The sequence below is a fragment of the Ranitomeya variabilis genome, chromosome 4, assembly GCF_051348905.1.
Source record: "Ranitomeya variabilis isolate aRanVar5 chromosome 4, aRanVar5.hap1, whole genome shotgun sequence".
In the NCBI taxonomy this organism is placed as follows: Eukaryota; Metazoa; Chordata; class Amphibia; order Anura; family Dendrobatidae; genus Ranitomeya; species Ranitomeya variabilis.
In genome coordinates, this window is record NC_135235.1 from 212651549 (window position 1) to 212671660 (window position 20112).

Below are 20112 nucleotides of genomic sequence, written 5' to 3' on the forward strand. Positions count from 1 at the left end.
AATGGAAGATAGGGCTCAGGGGGGAAACTGGGGCCAGACTTCAAGACAAGGCATGGTCCTTCACATTTTTGGATCAAGGACGAAAAGTGATCGAGAACTGGAACCGGGAAAAAAAGTGACCATCTGTTAGGGTTTGCGGAACGCACCGAATATATTTATTGATGTGATTGGTGCGTTCGCAACCCGGGATCCACCGTGCAGGAAATATCCTGCCGCTAAGTAAATGGCAGCACTATATGGTGGTATTAACCAGCTCTGTTAGCTTCACAGAGCGGCCGAGAAAGCAAAGCTCTGTGCCCTGTTAACTCTCACAGAGACACAGGCTAACTACCCAGAAGAGAGCAGTCAGTGGTCATGCATGCACACAACACTCCTCGCCGGAGGTGCCAGCCTGCTAGGGGCTTATTTCAGCCGGGTCCCTGAATACTCTCATACACAATCTCCTCGCCGGAGGTGCCAGCATTCTAGGGGCTTATTTCAGCCGGGTCCCTGGACACATTCACGCATATGACCACAGTGGCGCAAAGCATGTAACTTTAGAAGATACTAGCGCATGGCCGTGCGGCCATGCGAGCCTTAAATAGCTGCAGCATGTACAGGACCTTAAAGAAGAGGACCAGTGAGAGATTGCCACTGAGTCTGCGTACCTACAGGACCTTCCTAGAAAGACCAATAGACTTGGCTGCAGAACCTGAACATGTGACCCCTGATCTCCACTGAGAGATCTTACCCTGGGCATGCTCAGTGTGTGCAAAGCAGGACTTAGTCCCAAAAAAGCCTGTTCGCCGTAGATCAGTGCAGGGTACAATAGCAGAGCCTGGAGAGGCAGCAAAAACCCTTTGCACTGAATCAGACTCAATGAGATGCTGGGACCTACGTCTCCGCTGAGCAGGCTCCACTGCGGCCGAAGCAGAATGGGAGACCGCAGCAGAGACGGATCGAGATTCCCCCTGTGCAGCAGGGGAAACTCAACTCCTAACATTACCCCCCCTCCTAGGGCCCCCCCTCCTTGAGCCTCGCTATGCTCAAAAGCTGCAATGAGCAGCGGAGCCCGAATGTGCTCCACAGGCTCCCAGGTTCTATCCTCTGGACCATGACCCTTCCAATCCACCAGATAAAATTTCTTGCCATGTACCACCTTGCACCCCACGATAGCATTCACCTCAAACTCATCCGTGGATGAACCTGATGTCCCGGCAGATGACTCAGAAAACCGGGACAAAAGAACGGGCTTTAAGAGGGAAACGTGAAAGGTATCGGTGATACCAAGGCGTGGAGGAATAGCCAAACAGTAGACCACAGGATTCACCTGTTCCAGAACCTTGAACGGGCCAATGTAGCGAGGCGCAAACTTAGTGGACTCAACTCGCAGCCTAATGTTACGGGCGGAGAGCCACACTAAGTCGCCAGGAGCAAAGGTCGGAGCGGGGTGCCGGTGTGTATCAGCCGAGACCCTCATTCTCTCCTTGGAGGCCCAGATGGCATCCTGTGTGCGGTCCCAGATGTCACGTGCCTCCACCGCCCAGTCTGCCACCCTAGAATCGGTGGATGACACGGGCATGGGCACAGGGACACGCGGATGCTGGCCGTAATTAAGGAGAAAAGGAGTCTGACCAGTGGAATCGGCTACGGTGTTATTCAAGGCAAATTCCACCCAAGGTAGCAAAGATGCCCAGTCATCCTGCCTAGCAGAGACAAAATGTCGTAAGTATGTCACCAGAGTCTGATTGGTTCTCGCTACCAACCCATTCGTCTTGGGATGATATGCAGAGGAGAGATTCAGCTCTATGCTGAGTAAACGGCAGAGTTCTCTCCAAAACCGAGACGCAAACTGGGGACCCCGGTCGCTGACAACTTTATCAGGCATACCATGTAAGTGGAAAATATGTTTAATGAACAACGCCGCCAAGACCTGCGCAGAAGGTAACCGTGGTAGAGGCACCAAATGCACCATTTTCGAGAAATGATCGGTGATGACCCAAATGATGGTACAGCTGCAAGACTTGGGCAAACCCACCACAAAGTCCATCCCGACCATCTCCCAGGGCCTGTCTGCCACCGGCATGGGGTAAAGTAACCCAGCAGGCCGTTGCCGTGAAGAACGATTCTGGGCACAGGAGACACACGCCCAAATATAGTCCCCGACGTCACGGGCCATATGCGGCCACCAGTATGTCCTCGCCAAAAGCTCAGATGTCCTCTTGGTTCCAAAATGTCCACCCACCCTGGACGAGTGAGCCCAAGAGAGAACCTCCGGTCGCAAATTCGCTGGTACGAAAGTCTTGCCCGGGGGCACGGACTCTAGTGAAACCGAGGCCACAGTTCTCAGGCTCTCAGAGGGGACAATAAGCCAAGACTCCTCATCCTCCTCCTCAGATGACACTACAGAGCGGGAGAGAGCGTCGGCACAAATGTTCTTCTCCCCAGAGAGAAAATGGAGAGTAAAATGGAACCGGGAGAAGAACAGGGACCATCTGGCCTGGAGAGAATTCAGCCGCTGGGCCGTCTGTATGTACACCAAGTTTTTGTGGTCGGTGAATACTTGGAAGGGAAAGCGAGCTCCCTCCAAGAGGTGTCTCCACTCAGAAAAAGCTAACTTCATTGCTAGCAACTCCCTGTCCCCGATGGAATAATTCCTCTCCGCTGGTGTGAAGGTCTTGGAGAAGAAGAAGCAAGGATGCTTCCGACCTTGAGCATCCTTTTGGAAAAGGACTGCTCCAGCACCAACGGATGAGGCATCTACCTCCATTATAAATGGCTTATCTACATCGGGGCGATGTAGAATAGGAGCACTAGCGAAGTGTGACTTAATCGAAAGGAATGCCTTGAAGACATCCTCCGACCACAACTTGGGATTTGCTCCCTTCTTGGTGAGGGCAACCAAGGGAGCTACCAAAGTTGAAAAGTGTGGAATGAACTGGCGATATTAATTGATGAACCCCATAAAGCACTGCACTGCTTTAAGAGAATGGGGTTCCTGCCAGTCCATCACAGCCTGTAGTTTGGCAGGATCCATAGCCAAACCCTGGGCAGAGATGATATAACCAAGGAATGGCAAGGACTCCTGCTCAAACACACACTTCTCCAACTTGGCGTAGAGGGAGTTTGCCCATAAGAGGTCAAAGACTTTGCGAACATCTCTCCGGTGGGAGTCAATATCTGGAGAGTAGATGAGAATATCATCCAGATAGACTACGACCAAGGTGGTGAGCATCTCCCGGAAGATGTTGTTCACAAAGTCTTGGAAAACGGCTGGGGCATTACAGAGCCCGAAGGGCATCACCAGATATTCATAGTGCCCATCCCTGGTGTTAAAAGCCGTCTTCCACTCGTCCCCCTCACGGATGCGAATCAGGTTATAAGCACCCCACAAATCTAATTTAGTAAATACCCTTGCTCCCCGTAGCCTATCAAAGAGCTCAGATATCAGGGGTAGTGGGTACTTGTTTTTAACGGTGATCGGTGAAGAGATCGATAGGACAGTCATAGGGGCGGTGAGGCGGAAGGGTCTCCGCAGCCCTTTTGGAGAACACATCCGCATAAGGCCAATAGTGCTTGGGGAGAGAGGAAAGTGTTGTGAATTCTGCTCTTGGGCTCCCTCCGGTGGTTGTAAGTGGTAGCGCTGCTGTCTCTGAATCGCAGCATTTATCAGGTGTGTTCACTTTTGGCAATTTTGACTGGGCTATTTAGTCTTGCTTCACCCTTTAGTCAGTGCCAGTTGTCCATTGTTCCTGGAGGATTCACATCCCTGCCTGGTCTCTTCTGCTTTGCAGTTCTTTTCAACAAAGATAAGTTCTGGCCTTGATTTTGCTGTCCACATGCTGTGGTCTTATTGTTCAGTTCTTTTCTATGTTTTGTCTTGTCCAGCTTGGTCTGTATAAGGATTTTTTTAGCCAAGCTGGTATCTCTGGAGATGCAGATATACCATCCATATCTTTAGTTAGCTGTGGAGATTTTGTATTTTCTGTGGTGGATATTTTCTAGTGTTTTAATACTGACCGCATAGTACTCTGTCCTATCCTTTCTATTTAGCTAGAAGTGGCCTCCTTTGCTAAATTCTCATTTCAGTCTGTGTATGTTTTTTCCTTCTCCTCTCACAGTCAATATTTGTGGGGGGCTGCCTATCCTTTGGGGATTTTCTCTGAGGCAAGATAGTTTTCCCTTTTCTATCTCTAGGGGTAATTAGTCCTCCGGCTGTGTCGAGATGTCTAGGGAGCGCTAGGTACATTCCACGGCTAGTTCTAGTTGCGGTGTTAGGTTCAGGGTCTGCGGTCAGTACAGGTACCACCTTCTCCAGAGTACGTCCCATGCTGCTCTTAGGCCACCAGATCATAACAGTACAACTGGCCTGCAATGAGTTAACCGCATCTCAGAAGAAGGGAAGGAAAGTGCTGAGCCATTTTTTTTTCTGTAGTCTGTTGTGTTTTTTTTTTCTCTTCCCTCTTTGCCTCTGGGTGGCTCAGGAGTTCGGCGCTGGTATGGATGTTCAGGGATTGGCTTCTCGTGTGGATCAACTTGCTGCTAGAGTACAGGGTATTTCCGATTATATCGTTCAGACTCCAGTTTTAGAGCCTAGAATTCCAACTCCTGATTTGTTTTTTGGGGATAGGTCCAAATTTCTGAGCTTTAAAAATAACTGTAAACTGTTTTTTGCTCTGAAACCCCGTTCCTCTGGTGATCCCATCCAGCAGTTTAAAATTATTATATCTCTGCTGCGTGGTGACCCCCAGGATTGGGCATTTGACCTGGAACCTGGGAATCCGGCATTGCTTAATGTAGACACCTTTTTTCAGGCGCTTGGGTTATTGTATGACGAACCTAATTCAGTGGATCATGCTGAGAAGACCTTGTTGGCCCTGTCTCAGGGTCAAGAAGTGGCAGAATCATATTGCCAGAAGTTTAGAAAATGGTCTGTACTGACTAAATGGAATGAGGATGCCTTGGTGGCAATCTTCAGAAAGGGTCTTTCTGAATCCGTTAAAGATGTTATGGTGGGGTTCCCCAAGCCTGATGGTCTGAGTGATTCTATGTCTCTGGCCATTCAGATTGATCGGCGCTTGCGGGAGCGTAGAACTGTGCGCGCTGTGGCATCGTCCTCAGAGCCAATTCCTGAGCCAATGCAGTGTGATAGGATTTTGTCTAGAACGGAACGACAAGGATTCAGACGTCAGAATGGGTTGTGTTAATATTGTGGCGACGCTTCTCATGTCATTTCAGTCTGCCCTAAGCAGACAAAGAGGATCGCTACCATCAGTACTGTACAACCTAAATTTCTGTTATCGGTGTCCTTGATTTGCTCATTGTCATCATTCTCTGTCATGGCGTTTGTGGATTCAGGCGCCGCCTTGAACTTAATGGATTTGGAGTTTGCCAGGCATTGTGGTTTTCCCTTGCAGCCTTTGCAGAACCCTATTCCTTTAAGGGGGATTGATGCTACACCTTTGGCTAAAAATAAGCCTCAGTTTTGGACACAGGTGACCATGCACATGGCGCCAGCCCATCAGGAAGGTTGTCGATTTCTGGTGTTGCATAATTTGCATGATGTTATCGTGCTGGGTTTCCCGTGGTTGCAGGTACATAATCCTGTATTGGATTGGAAATCTATGTCTGTGACTAGTTGGGGTTGTCAGGGGGTCCATAATAATGTTCCTTTGATGTAAATCTCCTCTTCTTCCTCTTCTGAAATTCCAGAGTTTTTGTCTGATTTTCAGGATGTATTCGATGAGCCCAAGTCCAGTTCCCTTCCACCACACAGGGACTGTGATTGTGCTATTGACTTGATTCCAGGCAGTAAGTTTCCTAAGGGTCGACTTTTCAACCTGTCTGTGCCTGAACATACCGCCATGCGGAGTTATGTTAAGGAGTCTTTGGAGAAAGGGCATATTCGGCCATCTTCTTCACCGTTGGGAGCAGGTTTTTTTTTTGTTGCTAAGAAGGATGGCTCCTTGAGACCTTGTATTGATTATCGCCTCTTGAATAAGATCACTGTCAAGTTTCAATGCCCTTTACCTTTGCTTTCCGATTTGTTTGCTAGGATTAAGGGGGCTAGTTGGTTTACTAAGATTGACCTTCGGGGGGCATATAATCTTGTTTGTATTAAACAGGGTGATGAATGGAAAACTGCGTTCAATACGCCCGAAGGCCATTTTGAATACCTTGTGATGCCATTCGGGCTCACTAGCGCTCCATCTGTTTTTCAATCCTTCATGCACGATATCTTCCGGACTTATATTGATAAATTCTTGATTGTATACTTGGACAATATTTTGATTTTTTCCGATGATTGGAAGTCTCATGTGGAACAGGTCAGGATGGTATTTCAGATCCTTCGTGACAATGCTTTGTTTGTGAAGGGGTCTAAGTGTCTCTTTGGGGTGCAGAAGGTTTCTTTTTTGGGCTTTATTTTTTCTCCCTCATCTATGGAGATGGATCCGGTTAAGGTTCAGGCCATTCATGATTGGATTCAACCCACATCCGTGAAGAGCCTTCAGAAATTTTTGGGTTTTGCAAATTTTTATCGCCATTTCATTGCTAACTTCTCCAGCGTGGTTAAACCCTTGACTGATTTAACGAAAAAAGGCGCTGATGTGGCAAATTGGTCCTCTGCGGCTGTCTCTGCCTTTCAGGAGCTTAAACGTCGATTTACTTCTGCTCCGGTGTTGCGCCAACCAGATGTTTCTCTTCTGTTTCAGGTTGAGATTGATGCTTCTGAGATTGGGGCAGGGGCCGTTTTGTCTCAGAGGGATTCTGTTGGTTCTTTGATGAAACCGTGTGCCTTCTTCTCCCGCAAGTTTTCGCCTGCAGAACGCAATTATGATGTCGGCAATCGGGAGTTGTTGGCTGTGAAGTGGGCATTTGAGGAGTGGCGACATTGGCTTGAGGGAGCTAAGCATCGTATTGTGGTCCTGACCGATCATAAGAATTTGATTTACCTCGAGTCTGCCAAATGGCTGAGTCCTAGACAGGCTCGATGGTCCTTGTTTTTTTCCCATTTTGATTTCGTGGTTTCGTATCTTCCGGGTTCTAAGAATATGAAGGCTGATGCCCTTTCTAGGAGTTTTTTGCCTGATTCTCCTGAGGCCCTTGAACCGATCGGCATTCTGAAAGAAGGGGTGGTCCTTTCTGCCATTTCCCCTGATTTACGGCGGGTTCTTCAGGAATTTCAGGCTGATTGACCTGACCGCTGTCCTGTGAGGAAATTGTTTGTTCCTGACAGATGGACTAGTAGAGCGATTTCTGAGGTTCACTGTTCTGTGTTGGCTGGTCATCCTGGTATTTTTGGTACCAGAAATTTGGTTGGTAGGTCCTTTTGGTGGCCTTCGTTGTCACGTGATGTGCGTTCTTTCGTGCAGTCCTGTGGGACTTGTGCGCGGGCCAAGCATTGTTGTCCCTGTGCTAGTGGGTTACTTTTGCCATTGCCAGTCCCTGAGGGGCCCTGGACGCATATTTCTATGGATTTTATTTCTGATCTTCCGGTTTCCCAGAGGATGTCGTTTATCTGGGTTGTTTGTGACCGGTTTTCTAAGATGGTTCATTTGGTGCCTTTGCCTAAATTGCCTTCCTCTTCAGAGTTGGTTCCGTTGTTTTTTCAGCATGTGGTTCGTTTGCATGGTATTCCGGAGAATATTGTGTCCGACAGAGGTTCCCAGTTTGTTTCTAGGTTTTGGCGGGCCTTTTGTGCTAGGCTGGGCATTGATTTGTCTTTTTCTTCTGCATTCCATCCTCAGACAAATGGCCAGACCGAGCGAACTAATCAGACTTTGGAGACTTATTTGAGATGCTTTGTGTCTGCCGATCAGGATGATTGGGTGACCTTTTTGCCATTGGCCGAGTTTGCCCTTAATAATCGGGCTAGTTCGGCTACTTTGGTTTCGCCTTTTTTTTGTAATTTTGGTTTTCATCCTCGTTTTTCTTCTGGGCAGGTTGAGCCTTCTGACTGTCCTGGTGTGGATTCTGTGGTTGACAGGTTGCAGCAGATTTGGGCTCATGTGGTGGACAATTTGGTGTTGTCTCAGGAGGAGGCTCAACGTTTTGCTAACCGTCGTCGGTGTGTTGGTTCCCGGCTTTGGGTTGGGGATTTGGTTTGGTTGTCTTCCCATCATGTTTCTATGAAGGTCTCTTCCCCTAAGTTTAAGCCTCGGTTTATTGGTCCTTATAGGATTTCTGAGATTATTAATCCGGTGTCTTTTCGATTGGCGCTTCCGGCCTCTTTTGCTATCCATAATGTCTTCCATAGATCTTTATTGCGGAAATATGTGGTGCCCGTTGTTCCCTCTGTTGATCCTCCGGCCCCTGTTTTGGTTGATGGGGAGTTGGAGTATGTGGTTGAGAAGATTTTGGATTCTCGTTTTTCGAGGCGGAGGCTTCAGTACCTTGTCAAATGGAAGGGTTATGGCCAGGAGGATAATTCTTGAGTTTTTGCTTCTGATGTCCATGCTGCTGATTTGGTTCATGCTTTTCATCTGGCTCGTCCTGATCGGCCTGGGGGCTCTGGTGAGGGTTCGGTGACCCCTCCTCAAGGGGGGGTACTGTTGTGAATTCTGCTTTTGGGCTCCCTCCGGTGGTTGTAGGTGGTAATGCAGTTGCCCCTGAGTTGCAGTCCTGGTCAGGTGTATCTGCTGATTGCAGATCTGACTGGGGTATTTAGGCGTGCAGGATTCATTAGTCCTTGCCAGTTGTCAATTGTTTTTGGGAGGTGTAGGACCTCTGCCTGGTTCCTCCTGCCTTTCTGCCAAATCAGCAAAGATAAGTGTCTGGTTCTTTTTCCCTGTGGCACACATGTTGTGTGCTTCACAATTCAGTGCTATTGTTTGTGTTTTCTTGTCCAGCTTAGATTGTGTCAGTATTTTCTCAGTCTTGCTGGATTCTCTGGAGTGGCAGATATACATTCCATGTCTTTAGTTAGATTGTGGAACTTTTTGTATTATCTGCTGTGGATATTTTTGCAAGGGTTTTAATACTGACCGCCTAGTTATCTATCCTATCCTTTCCTATTTAGCTAGAGTGGCCTCTTTTGCTAAATCCTGTTTTCTACCTGCGTGTGTCTATTCTTCTCCTACTCACAGTCATTATTCGTGGGGGGCTGCCTATCCTTTGGGGGTCTGCTCTGAGGCAAGATAGCATTCCCATTTCCATCTATAGGGGTATTTAGTCCTCTGGCTGTGTCGAGGTGTCTAGGAAGTGTTAGGCACACCCCACGGCTACTTCTAGTTGCGGTGTTAGTTCAGGATTGCGGTCAGTACAGGTTCCACCAACTCCAGAGAAAGTTTCATTCGGCTCCAAGGTCACCAGATCATAACAGTTCATAGGCTAGACGAGCGGCCTCCTCAAGAGTCATTGGCCGCCTGTCCCGAAGCCATTCTTGTGTCTCGGGGGTTAGACCATTAAAGAATCGTTCTAGCAAGAAGAGCTGGAGGACATCCTCCTTAGCGGTGGCTTGGCTCCCTTGTACCCATTGTAGCAGTGACCGCCGTAATTTACAGGCCCATTCAGCGTGGGTATCGGTTACGCGTGTTATAAGTCCGCAGAACTTTTGGCGGTATGCCTCTGGTGTCAGCACATACCAGGCGAAGATCACTTCTTTGATCCGCTCATAGTCCATACAGTCCTCATCATGTACCATGCGATAGGCTTCCGCTGCCCGACCTGTCAGCTTGCTGGCCAGAATCTGAACGCATTCCTCCGGCTTCACTTGATGAAGGGCACACTGCCGCTCAAAGTCCTGCAGAAAGCCATCAATGTCTTCCTCTGCCTCCCCCAACTGTCGGAAGGCATTATACTGGATCTTTTTGTGGCTTACTGTTGAAGGTACCCTGTCGGAGGCCAGAGCTCCCACTGCTCGCTGACTCTCCTCTCTCCACTCTGCCATCTCCATCTTGGCCAGCTCCACTTTGGTCCGCTCTGCCATCTCCATCTTGGCTAGCTCTATCCTGGTCCGCTCGGCCATCTTTTCCTTCAGATCAGTACGCACATCAGCCATCACCTCTCGTATGATCTCTACTGCAGGGTTTGGGCCATAGAACGCCATTCTGTTCTTTACCTCCCTCTGGAATTCAGTCTCCTCCACGTTCACATTGGGGGGCGCTGCACTGTCGTGTTTCATGATGGCTGCTATCAAATCCACTTTTGTTTTGTTGCTGGCGATTAACCCACGGGCTTCCACCAGATCTTTTAATGTAGTCCTCTTTAACTTCTGGTAGTTGTTTTCCATTCATTCCTTTCCTCTTCTAGATGGGGTATCACATCCCACTGTCTGCCACCAGTGTCACAGGGTCTACCGTGTTAGAGTACCTCTTTCAGTACCACCCCGAGGGTCAGGAGGTCCACTCTGCTTTGGCTGGAGTCTGAATGAAGGACGCTGGCTGGAATTCCTTGGTACATGGGCGCATATAAAAGATCACTGCTTCTCAACGTATTTCCAGTGTGACAACACTTTACTCACAGGACACAGAATATATCACACAGATACAGAGGGCAGGCCCATTGAAACGCGGCAGGCCAGACATACATTACAATAGCCGCAGGTAGCCGGAGCCTGCCGATATTTACTGTGGGAATTACAAAGGTGGGGGAGGTCAGAAGGGGGATATCTTGTCCCCTCTGCCCAGGGGCGCAGCCTGTGGGCTGATGCATAAAGGACATACATCTCACATGGAACCTATTATACATACATATAACTGCACAACATATTCTGGGTGAGGAGGGGTTCCGTAACACTTGGAATTGGGGGGGCAGGAGGAACAGTCCTTAATCCAATTACATGGCTCTCCACAATAGAAAAAAAGTTTTCTCTCTCTGCGGCGCCTCCTCTCCTTTTCCTTAATGTAGACATCCCCCACCTCCATGGGCTCAAGCGATGACAAAGACTCTTACTTCACTGACAACAGAGGAGCATCTCTCTCAATCTGCGATCCATATGGATGGTCTGGGTCATGGCCTCCTCCAGAGAGTCAGGTGGTTGGTGCAGGGCCAAGGCATCCTTTAAATGCTTAGAAAGACCCCGTTGGAATAGCCCCCTGAGTCCCGAGTCATCCCAGGAAACCTCGGATACCCATTGCCTGTACTCGGAACAGTACCACTCAGCTGTGCGCTTTCCCTGGATGAGACTCATAACCGTGTCCTCTGCCAGTATCACACGATCAGGTTCATCGTATATAAGACCCAAGGCCTCGAAGAACCAATCAACAGACATTCTCTCAGGGGAGGTAGGAGATAGGGAGAAAGCCCAGGATTGTGGCCCGTCACGTAACACGGAAATTATTATCCCCACCCTTTGACTTGACTCTCATCACCTGAGGACCGAGGGCGCAGAGAAAAAAGTAGTTTACAGCTCTCTTTAAATACCCGGAATCTTTTTTTATCCCCAAAAAAGGTATCTGGAAGTTTGATAGTGGGTTCAGGAGAGGAAAAAGAAACATCAGGCACAGTACCCTCCCCTTTGTCAGACGAGGAAGAGGCACCCCAAACAGCCTTAACCGTATCTGCCAGCTCCCTCTGTACCTGTTGGTGAGAGGCAACCAACGCCCTTTGCTCAATAGATAGACTCTGCATCATCTTGATCAGGTTAGATACCTGATCTGTCAGAGCATGCAGCGGGTCCATAACAAATACACAAAAAAAAAAATGTCCGGGTCAGTGATAATGTCGTGACACCTAAAGTGTCACTGGCGCTGCCTAGGGGGTGCTATCAGGTGGCACATGAATCAACGTAGGGAGTGCAGAGGCAAAGCACGCCAAGCTCAAGGACCTTAAACTAATGCAGTGAACAGGACCAGGCACAGAGCAGTCACGTGACCAGGGCACGGAGACACCGCAGGAGAGTGCAGGGAAGGACAGTAAACTCACAGAGTGCATGACAAAGACATAAAATGTAGTCAAAGAGAGCCAAGAGTCAAAGCCAGGAGGGAGCAAAGTACCTAAGGATAAGACAAAGAGAAAACAGGGACAAGCCACGGGGTCTAATTACCAAGAGAGACAGAACAGCACAAAACAGAATGCAAAGGCAGAAGTCAGGGCACAAAACCGAGTCATACACAGCAAGGCACACGACCACAGAGAGAGGCACAACGTTTGCCTACATATTTAAAACATTTTAGGCAAAAAGCTAAAAACAGAACTTTGAGAATTTACTTTAATTCTGCATTTAGCTTTACAGATATGTTCACAATACATAAGCATTATAGGACTAAATAAAACATAAGACGAGTGTAGCAAAGTGTTTACAAACTGATTTCACATTTTACATAGATCTTTATTAGGAAATGTTCCAAATTGTTGACTGTTTCCTTTAAGGAAATAATAAGGAAATTCTCTTTTTCGTATTTTCTAAAACTTAGCGACAGCACAAGTCAATCACTTGCAGATCTGTTAAGTAAGAGGAAGGCGAAAGAAATCATTTGAGACAATTATCAGCATGCATTCGGTCAACATCATGTTGCGTTTTTCTGCTTTCAGCATAATGCTATGTGCACATCACATCTTTTTCAGATAGATTTTGCCATAAAAATCACCTAAAAAACCTATTAGAAAATGCTCAAAAGAATAAATATATGCATTTCTATATAAAATCGACTTGTGCATTTGTTCAGACTTTTGTAATACAACGTCAAGATGATAAAATAAGTGTCTGGTCAATTCTTCTGGTCTTATCCACTTAGAAGACGCTCTGTATTTTACAATACAAGTCAATTGAAAAGATTTTGGAGCGTTTCGCCATTGTTTTGCTAAAAAATCCATTAGTGGTTTGTTCTTTATTCAATAGAGTGAAAGAAAAGTATAAAAAAAGGTCACAAAAAAATCATAAGAAACTCCAAATTACCACCGCTTGCCAAAACCATAGAAAAAAAATGCTCAGGAAATGACTGAAAATTTTCGCAAAAGATTCTTCAGAGTTTTCCTAAAGTGTCTTCTACTTGAATGTCATATGTAGAGATAAGCGAACCCAATCTTAAGAATTCAGGGTCCGTAACAGACAGTTAGTGTCCGGTGCTAAATGCGGAACTTCTCCAGGAAGTCTGCTGCAATGTTTGAAGTTCCAGGGAAAGTGAGAGAGAACATTTTCTGACTCAAAAGTTCAGCTCCTCATTGTTTTCAATAAGGTTTGGGTTCTGCTTGACGTTCAGGTAAAGTTCTGGTTCCAGAAAGGAACTTTGGAATAAAGTTTAGGTAGAGAACCAGAACCCAACCATCCGCGAGTCCTTTCATCCTTAGTTATTTGACAGTTTTTGCAGAGTTTTTGGTATATGTGCACACTGAGTTTCTCAAGGAGTTTTTGGAGCAGAAACTGGCAATCTATTTTTTTCAGGTGGTTTCCAAAACAATGGAGCAGTTAAAGGAAGTATCATGCTCATCCTATTGGCGGATCTCTTACTAGAACATATGGACGCTTGAGAAATTGATGACAAAACCACTGGTGGAGCCATTTCTAGAAAGAGCGAAAAACTCTACGTAGAATGAAAGATGCAGGGTGCACATAGTCACTGAGCGGAAACTCCAAGTTTTTGAGACTTTTTTAGATATGGAGGAGAATTTGGACAGGTTACGCTACAAAAACCCATTGAAAAACTGAGTTTGCACATAGCCAATAACCGTCAACTGCTGCACCACCAAACATTTTCAACGTTGCCTTGTAATGAATGAAAAAAAAAATTAGTGCAAAAATGTAAAAAAAAAATTGCATTAACAACAGTCTCATAAAGACAACTAATAGTAGCGGGATTATTAATGGTAATCTCATCACTTGATTTTATCGGATCATTATATTGTACACATTCTCCGATTTATACTGAAGATCCTAAAATAAAAAACAAACAATAAATTAATATAATATAGGAAAGAATTATGTACATAGAAATGTCTTCACTTATCAGATATTCCGGATTATCAGTCATATTATTATTTTTTTTTTTTTTAAGCGACTTTGCTTACTGTAGAGACGAGCTTTAACCCTTTAACCACCAGCAGGAAGGTTTGATTAATAGGCAAGTTAATGACCATTTATTTTTTATTTTTTTTATTCTCACATTCAAATGGTCTTAATATTTTTTTTATATACAGTATATATCTTTTTAGTTTTATTACAAAATGGTGGTAAGAAAACAAAAAAAAAAAAAAAAAAAAAAAAAATATATACTGTATTTTCTGGTGTATAAGACTACTTTTTAACCCCTGAAAATCTTCTTAAAAGTCGGGGGTCGTCTTATACGCCGGGTGCCGTCTTGTACGCCGAGTGCAGACACCAATGTGTATATGGTGGGTGGGGGGGAGTGGTCCCGATGACGAAGAGGGGGCGTCTCACAGGAAAGTGTGAGTGGAGTATCCCCCTTACCTCATTGTAGCTGCAGCATGGGGTCTCTGTGCTGGGGAGAGGCGGCAGCTGCTGCTCCTCTTTGTGCCGCATGGGTGCTGTGCTGTGGGGCGGTGGCCGCCGCCGCTCCCCAGCACCCCACACTGCAGCTACAATGAGGTAATGGGGGATACTCCACTCACACTTTCCTGTGAGATGCCCCCTCTTCGTCATCAGGACCACTCCCCCCCAAAAAAAGCACATTAGTCACAGGCCCTATAAGATGACATACGGCGTATAAGAAGACCCCCGACTTTTAAGAAGATTTTATATTTTAACTGGAAAAGTTGGGGGGTCGTCTTATACGCCCAGTCGTCTTATAGGCCGGAAAATACGGTATATATATATAGATAGAAAAATTGGAACAGCACAATGCTCACCACTGGGTGTCAGGCCTCCTGGGCAAGACGGTCCACTCATCCACCCAAATAATATGCCAAAACAGGGAAAAGAAGGCAGCACTTCAGTTCTTTTAAAGATGAAAAAACTTGTGACGTTTATTCAGACCCACATCTCTATACGACGTTTCGGCTCCCACTGAGCCTTTCTCAAGCAGTGGGTGGTAACAATTCATGTGCTTTTATACATATAATCACCAATCATTTACATCCTGTGGTAGCCATATACATGCATTAGATATGTGCATATAATCATTAATTGCTCCATGTGCTCTCATATAGATTGTAAAGTGCATTGTGCAAAAGTGCTCTGGTACAGGTATTAATCTCCATATTAATCTTGCTACTGTCACTTTCTTACAGTTTATATATATATATATATATATATATATATATATATATATATATATATATATATATATATATATATATATACACTCACCGGCCACTTTATTAGGTACACCTGTCCAACTTCTTGTTAACACTTAATTTCTAATCAGCCAATCACATGGCGGCAACTCAGTGCATTTAGGCATGTAGACATGGTCAAGACAATCTCCTGCAGTTCAAACCGAGCATCAGTATGGGGAAGAAAGGTGATTTGAGTGCCTTTGAACGTGGCATGGTTGTTGGTGCCAGAAGGGCTGGTCTGAGTATTTCAGAAACTGCTGATCTACTGGGATTTTCACGCACAACCATCTCTAGGGTTTACAGAGAATGGTCCGAAAAAGAAAAAAAATCCAGTGAGCGGCAGTTCTGTGGGCGGAAATGCCTTGTTGATGCCAGAGGTCAGAGGAGAATGGGCAGACTGGTTCGAGCTGATAGAAAGGCAACAGTGACTCAAATCGCCACCCGTTACAACCAAGGTAGGCCTAAGAGCATCTCTGAACGCACAGTGCGTCGAACTTTGAGGCAGATGGGCTACAGCAGCAGAAGACCACACCGGGTACCACTCCTTTCAGCTAAGAACAGGAAACTGAGGCTACAATTTGTACAAGCTCATCGAAATTGGACAGTAGAAGATTGGAAAAACGTTGCTTGGTCTGATGAGTCTCGATTTCTGCTGCGACATTCGGATGGTAGGGTCAGAATTTGGCATAAACAACATGAAAGCATGGATCCATCCTGCCTTGTATGGAGCATCTTTGGGATGTGCAGCCGACAAATCTGCGGCAACTGTGTGATGCCATCATGTCAATATGGACCAAAATCTCTGAGGAATGCTTCCAGCACCTTGTTGAATCTATGCCACGAAGAATTGAGGCAGTTCTGAAGGCAAAAGGGGGTCCAACCCGTTACTAGCATGGTGTACCTAATAAAGTGGCCGGTGAGTGTATATATATATATATATATACATATGTTCATTGATGTCCCTTACCCCGCCGGACAGATGGAATCACACGGAGGACGCCATGTCTCTTGGTCTCAGCGTCCTATTGCTATTACTGCGCATGTCTCTACCTTACACACGCCCATGTTAGATCGCTGGCCAGTGAGAATGTTGCGCCTGCGCACACCTCCTTTGTCCACATCGGACCGCCATCTTGGATGTGGCACATCTATTCTAAAGGGTTGAAACTTTCTCTATTAATTCCCTCAGTGAAGATGTCACTATTATCTTGCATTTCGCTATGTATTTATTGTAATATGAATAGATAACACTTCTTATAACACTATAGATACCAATTAGGCTATTAAACACAGTGTACACTCTTAGCTAGCCGGACGACACCTTACCAAGGCTATCTCCGGCTGCCAATGGACCTCCTCATTGATGTGTAACCTTCTCAGATCACACCATCCCTGTGGCAGGACCCATGTAAGTGCACCTATGATATGCCTAGTATCCAAATGTATAACTTGTCTGGGCATTCTCTCGATAATATAGAGCAAAAGGGAGGAAAAAAAGGGGGGAGGATTCTTTATAAAAGAAAAGAAAAATTAATTTCCATAGACAAATATTAATTGCTATGTTCATATTTATTTAAGGTTGTATAAATGATCTCAACTGGCCAAGAGTCTAATATTGGGCAAAATTCATAATAAATATACTAATTCCATGGAAAAAATTATTGGAAATGGTAATATATATACTTTTAAATTTATGCATGTGTTCTCAGTGTGTTTCATTACATCGTCCGACCGAGCAAGGGGCATACACATCTTCTTGAGAATGGAGATATTCACTGAAAAAAACACAAACATTACATATATTAACATATTAAAATTGGAGCATTTTATCAAACCATCTTACATATTTTATACTAATAACAGGAGTGAATATACCTCTAATTCCTAGATCCATACCTTTTCAGGGTTAGTACATGCTAGGGTGGATTTTAAAATCTACATTTAGCCCTTTCGGCTTTAATGTGTTCAACTCATATATCCATCGAAGTTCCAACTTTTTCAACAGGGCAGTTCTATCCCCCCCTCTCCTTTGGGCAGAAATCCCATCTATTATTCTAAATTTCAGATCTTTCTCTGTATGTTTCGCTTCTGCAAAGTGTTTTGAGACCGGGAGGTCTAATCGTTTTTTCCTTATCGAATGGCGGTGATTATTCATGCGAGTTTTCAATTCGCAAGTGGTCTCTCCAATGTACCATAATTTACATGGGCATTCTAATAAATTTATGACATAATCAGAGTTGCATGTTAGGTATTGTCTGATTGTGTATTCCTTATTAGTTTCTGGGTGTTTAAAGCTAGACCCCTTCATCATATATGTACAATTTACACATGAAAGACATGGAAAGCAGCCTTTCTGACTAAAGCCTGTTATTGTTGTCTGGCCAAGTCTTTTTAAAGGGCCAATATCCGATTTTACTACCTGATCTTTGATGTTTTTGCTTCTACGGTATGAGAAGAGTGGGGGTTCCCCAAATTCCTTTATATTCGGAAGGCATTTTTCCAACATACTCCAGTGTTTCCTAATTATCTCTGATATTGATCTACTTTCCTCAGTGTAGGTCATTACACATGGTATTCTCATCAATGGTTTTTTCTCTGTATTCTTCTTAAGTAACTCCCTTCTATCCTTTCTCAGGGTCCTATCCTTTACTTTGTTCAATAGTCCCTTTGGGTATCCCCTCTCTATAAATTTTTTTACAAGTTTGTCTATCACTCCTTCCATCTCATTTTCTTCCTTCACTATTCTACGTACCCTGAACAGTTGGCTGAGAGGTATTGATCTCACCATACTGTGAGGGTGTTGACTATCAAATGTTAGAAGATTATTTTTGTCAGTTTTTTTAGTAAATAAAGTAGTTGTTAGTTCTCCATTAATCTGTTTAATAGAGACGTCTAGGAACTGTATATTTGACCTGGAAGAGATCAATGTAAATTTAATGGTTTGGTCTATTTCGTTAAGATACTTATGAAAAGCTTCCAATTCTCTCTCTGTCCCAGTCCAAAGGAGGAAGATGTCGTCTATGTATCGCCACCACGCCCCAACATGTTGGAAGTGGTGGGACACATAGACGAGATCCTCCTCCAGGACACTCATTACAAGATTAGCATAGGCTGGGGCCATACTGGCCCCCATTGCCGTACCACGCTGTTGCGAGTAATATGTATCGCCGAAAAGGAAATAGCTCCGCCTTAAAATTATTTCCAATAGTTTCAGTAAAAATGTTTTACCTTCCATAGACACCTCAATAGTATTTAGCTTCTTTTCAACTGCTCTTATACCTGATTCATGTTCAATTGAAGTATAGAGTGAGATGACATCAAATGATGCCAAAATCACTTCTCTCTCCAATTTTATTGTTTCAAGTTTGTTCAAGAAATCTGTGGTATCTTTAATGTAAGATTTACAGCTTTTAGCAATAGGGTTTAGAATTTTGTCTAAGAATGTTCCCATCCTACTAAATACTGAATCCACCCCTGACATTATGGGTCGTCCAGGGGGGTCTATCAGTGATTTGTGGATTTTCGGGGTCGTGTATAACACTGGAGTTCTTGGAAATTCTATATACAGATAATCCATGAGATCTTGGTCTATTATACCTTTGTTTAGTGCTTCTTGTAGACAATTTTTAATCTCCCCCATGATGTTAAATTTGGGGTCCCCATTCAATTTTTGATATACTTTTTCATCCTTTAGTTGACCATCAATTTCCGTAATATATTTCAACTTGTCCATGATGACGACAGCACCACCCTTGTCTGCGGGTTTAATGATGATGTCGTCATCATGGACAAGCTCCTGTAATGCCCCAAACTCCTCCCTTGTAACATTGGGTGTTGTGAACTGTGTTTCTGGGCTCCCTCTGGTGGTCACTAACGGTATTGTGTTAGGCATGTCTTGTTGCAGGCCTGAGCTCCAGCTGTGTCGTTAAGCAGCGGGTGTTTCCTATTTAAGTCTTCTCTGGACTCAGTCTCTTGCCTGGCATCGTTGTATCCAGACCTATATGGTCTCCTCCGGATTCCTTTCAGTCTGTCTCATGCAAGAAAAGCTAAGTCCGTTTTGAATAATTTGGATCGTTTGCATTTTTCTGTGTTTTTGTCCAGCTTGCTTAATATTGGATTTTCTGGCTCGCTGGAAGCTCTAGGGGGCTGACATTCTCCCTCCGCCCTGTCAGTCGGTGTGGGGGTTCTTGAATGTTCAGCGTGGATGTTTTTGTAGGGTTTTCTGCTGACCGCATAGTCCACTATCTATTTTCTGCCTATCTAGACTAGTGGGCCTCACTTTGCTGAATCTAGTTCATCTCTACGTTTGTGTTTTCCTCTTGCCTCACCGTTATTATTTGTTGGGGGCTTTCTTTATCTTTGGGGTTCAATTTCTCTGGAGGCAAGTGAGGTCTTATTTTCCCTCTAGGGGTAGTCAGTTCTCCGGCTGGCTCGAGACGTCTAGAACCAACGTAGGCACGTTCACCGGCTGCTTCTAGTTGTGTGTGTTAGGATCAGGTATGCGATTAGCCCAGTTTCCACCTCCCTAGAGCAGTATTTATGTTTTTGCTATCTTGCCGGAATATCAGAGATCCTCTACCACTGGGATCATAACAGTATGCCAGGCCGAAAGAAAATGTTTATTGCATTGCAGAAGCGGGATTAAAAAGAAGTTCTGAGTGTTTTTTTTTTTGTGTTGCTGCAGTTTGCCTAGCTTCTTCCATCCCCTTTTTTTTTTTCTCTGAGTGGCTGGAGCTCTGCTGCAGATATGAATGTCCAGACTCTGACTTCTAGTGTGGATCAGCTTGCTGCTAGGGTGCAAAGCATTCAGGATTTTGTTATCCATAACCCTATGTCTGAACCAAAAATACCTATTCCTGAGCCGTTTTTTGGAGATAGATCTAAGTTCCTGAATTTTAGGAATAATTGCAAATTGTTTCTGTCTCTGAAACCTCGTTCCTCTGGTGATTCCGCTCAGCA

General features: G+C 45.0%; 1 protein-coding gene across 1 annotated transcript in view; it reads right to left on the reverse strand.

Moving 5' to 3' along the window:
• Positions 1-12119: 12119 nt before the first annotated feature.
• The window catches only part of LOC143768639 (cell adhesion molecule CEACAM6-like), a 57215-nt gene continuing 49222 nt past the window's right edge, over positions 12120-20112 (reverse strand). The window contains exon 8 of the mRNA XM_077257280.1: positions 12120-13792. Coding sequence (XP_077113395.1) covers positions 13745-13792 — 48 coding nt within the window. The 3' untranslated portion in view covers positions 12120-13744. The remainder of the gene's footprint in view (positions 13793-20112) is intronic.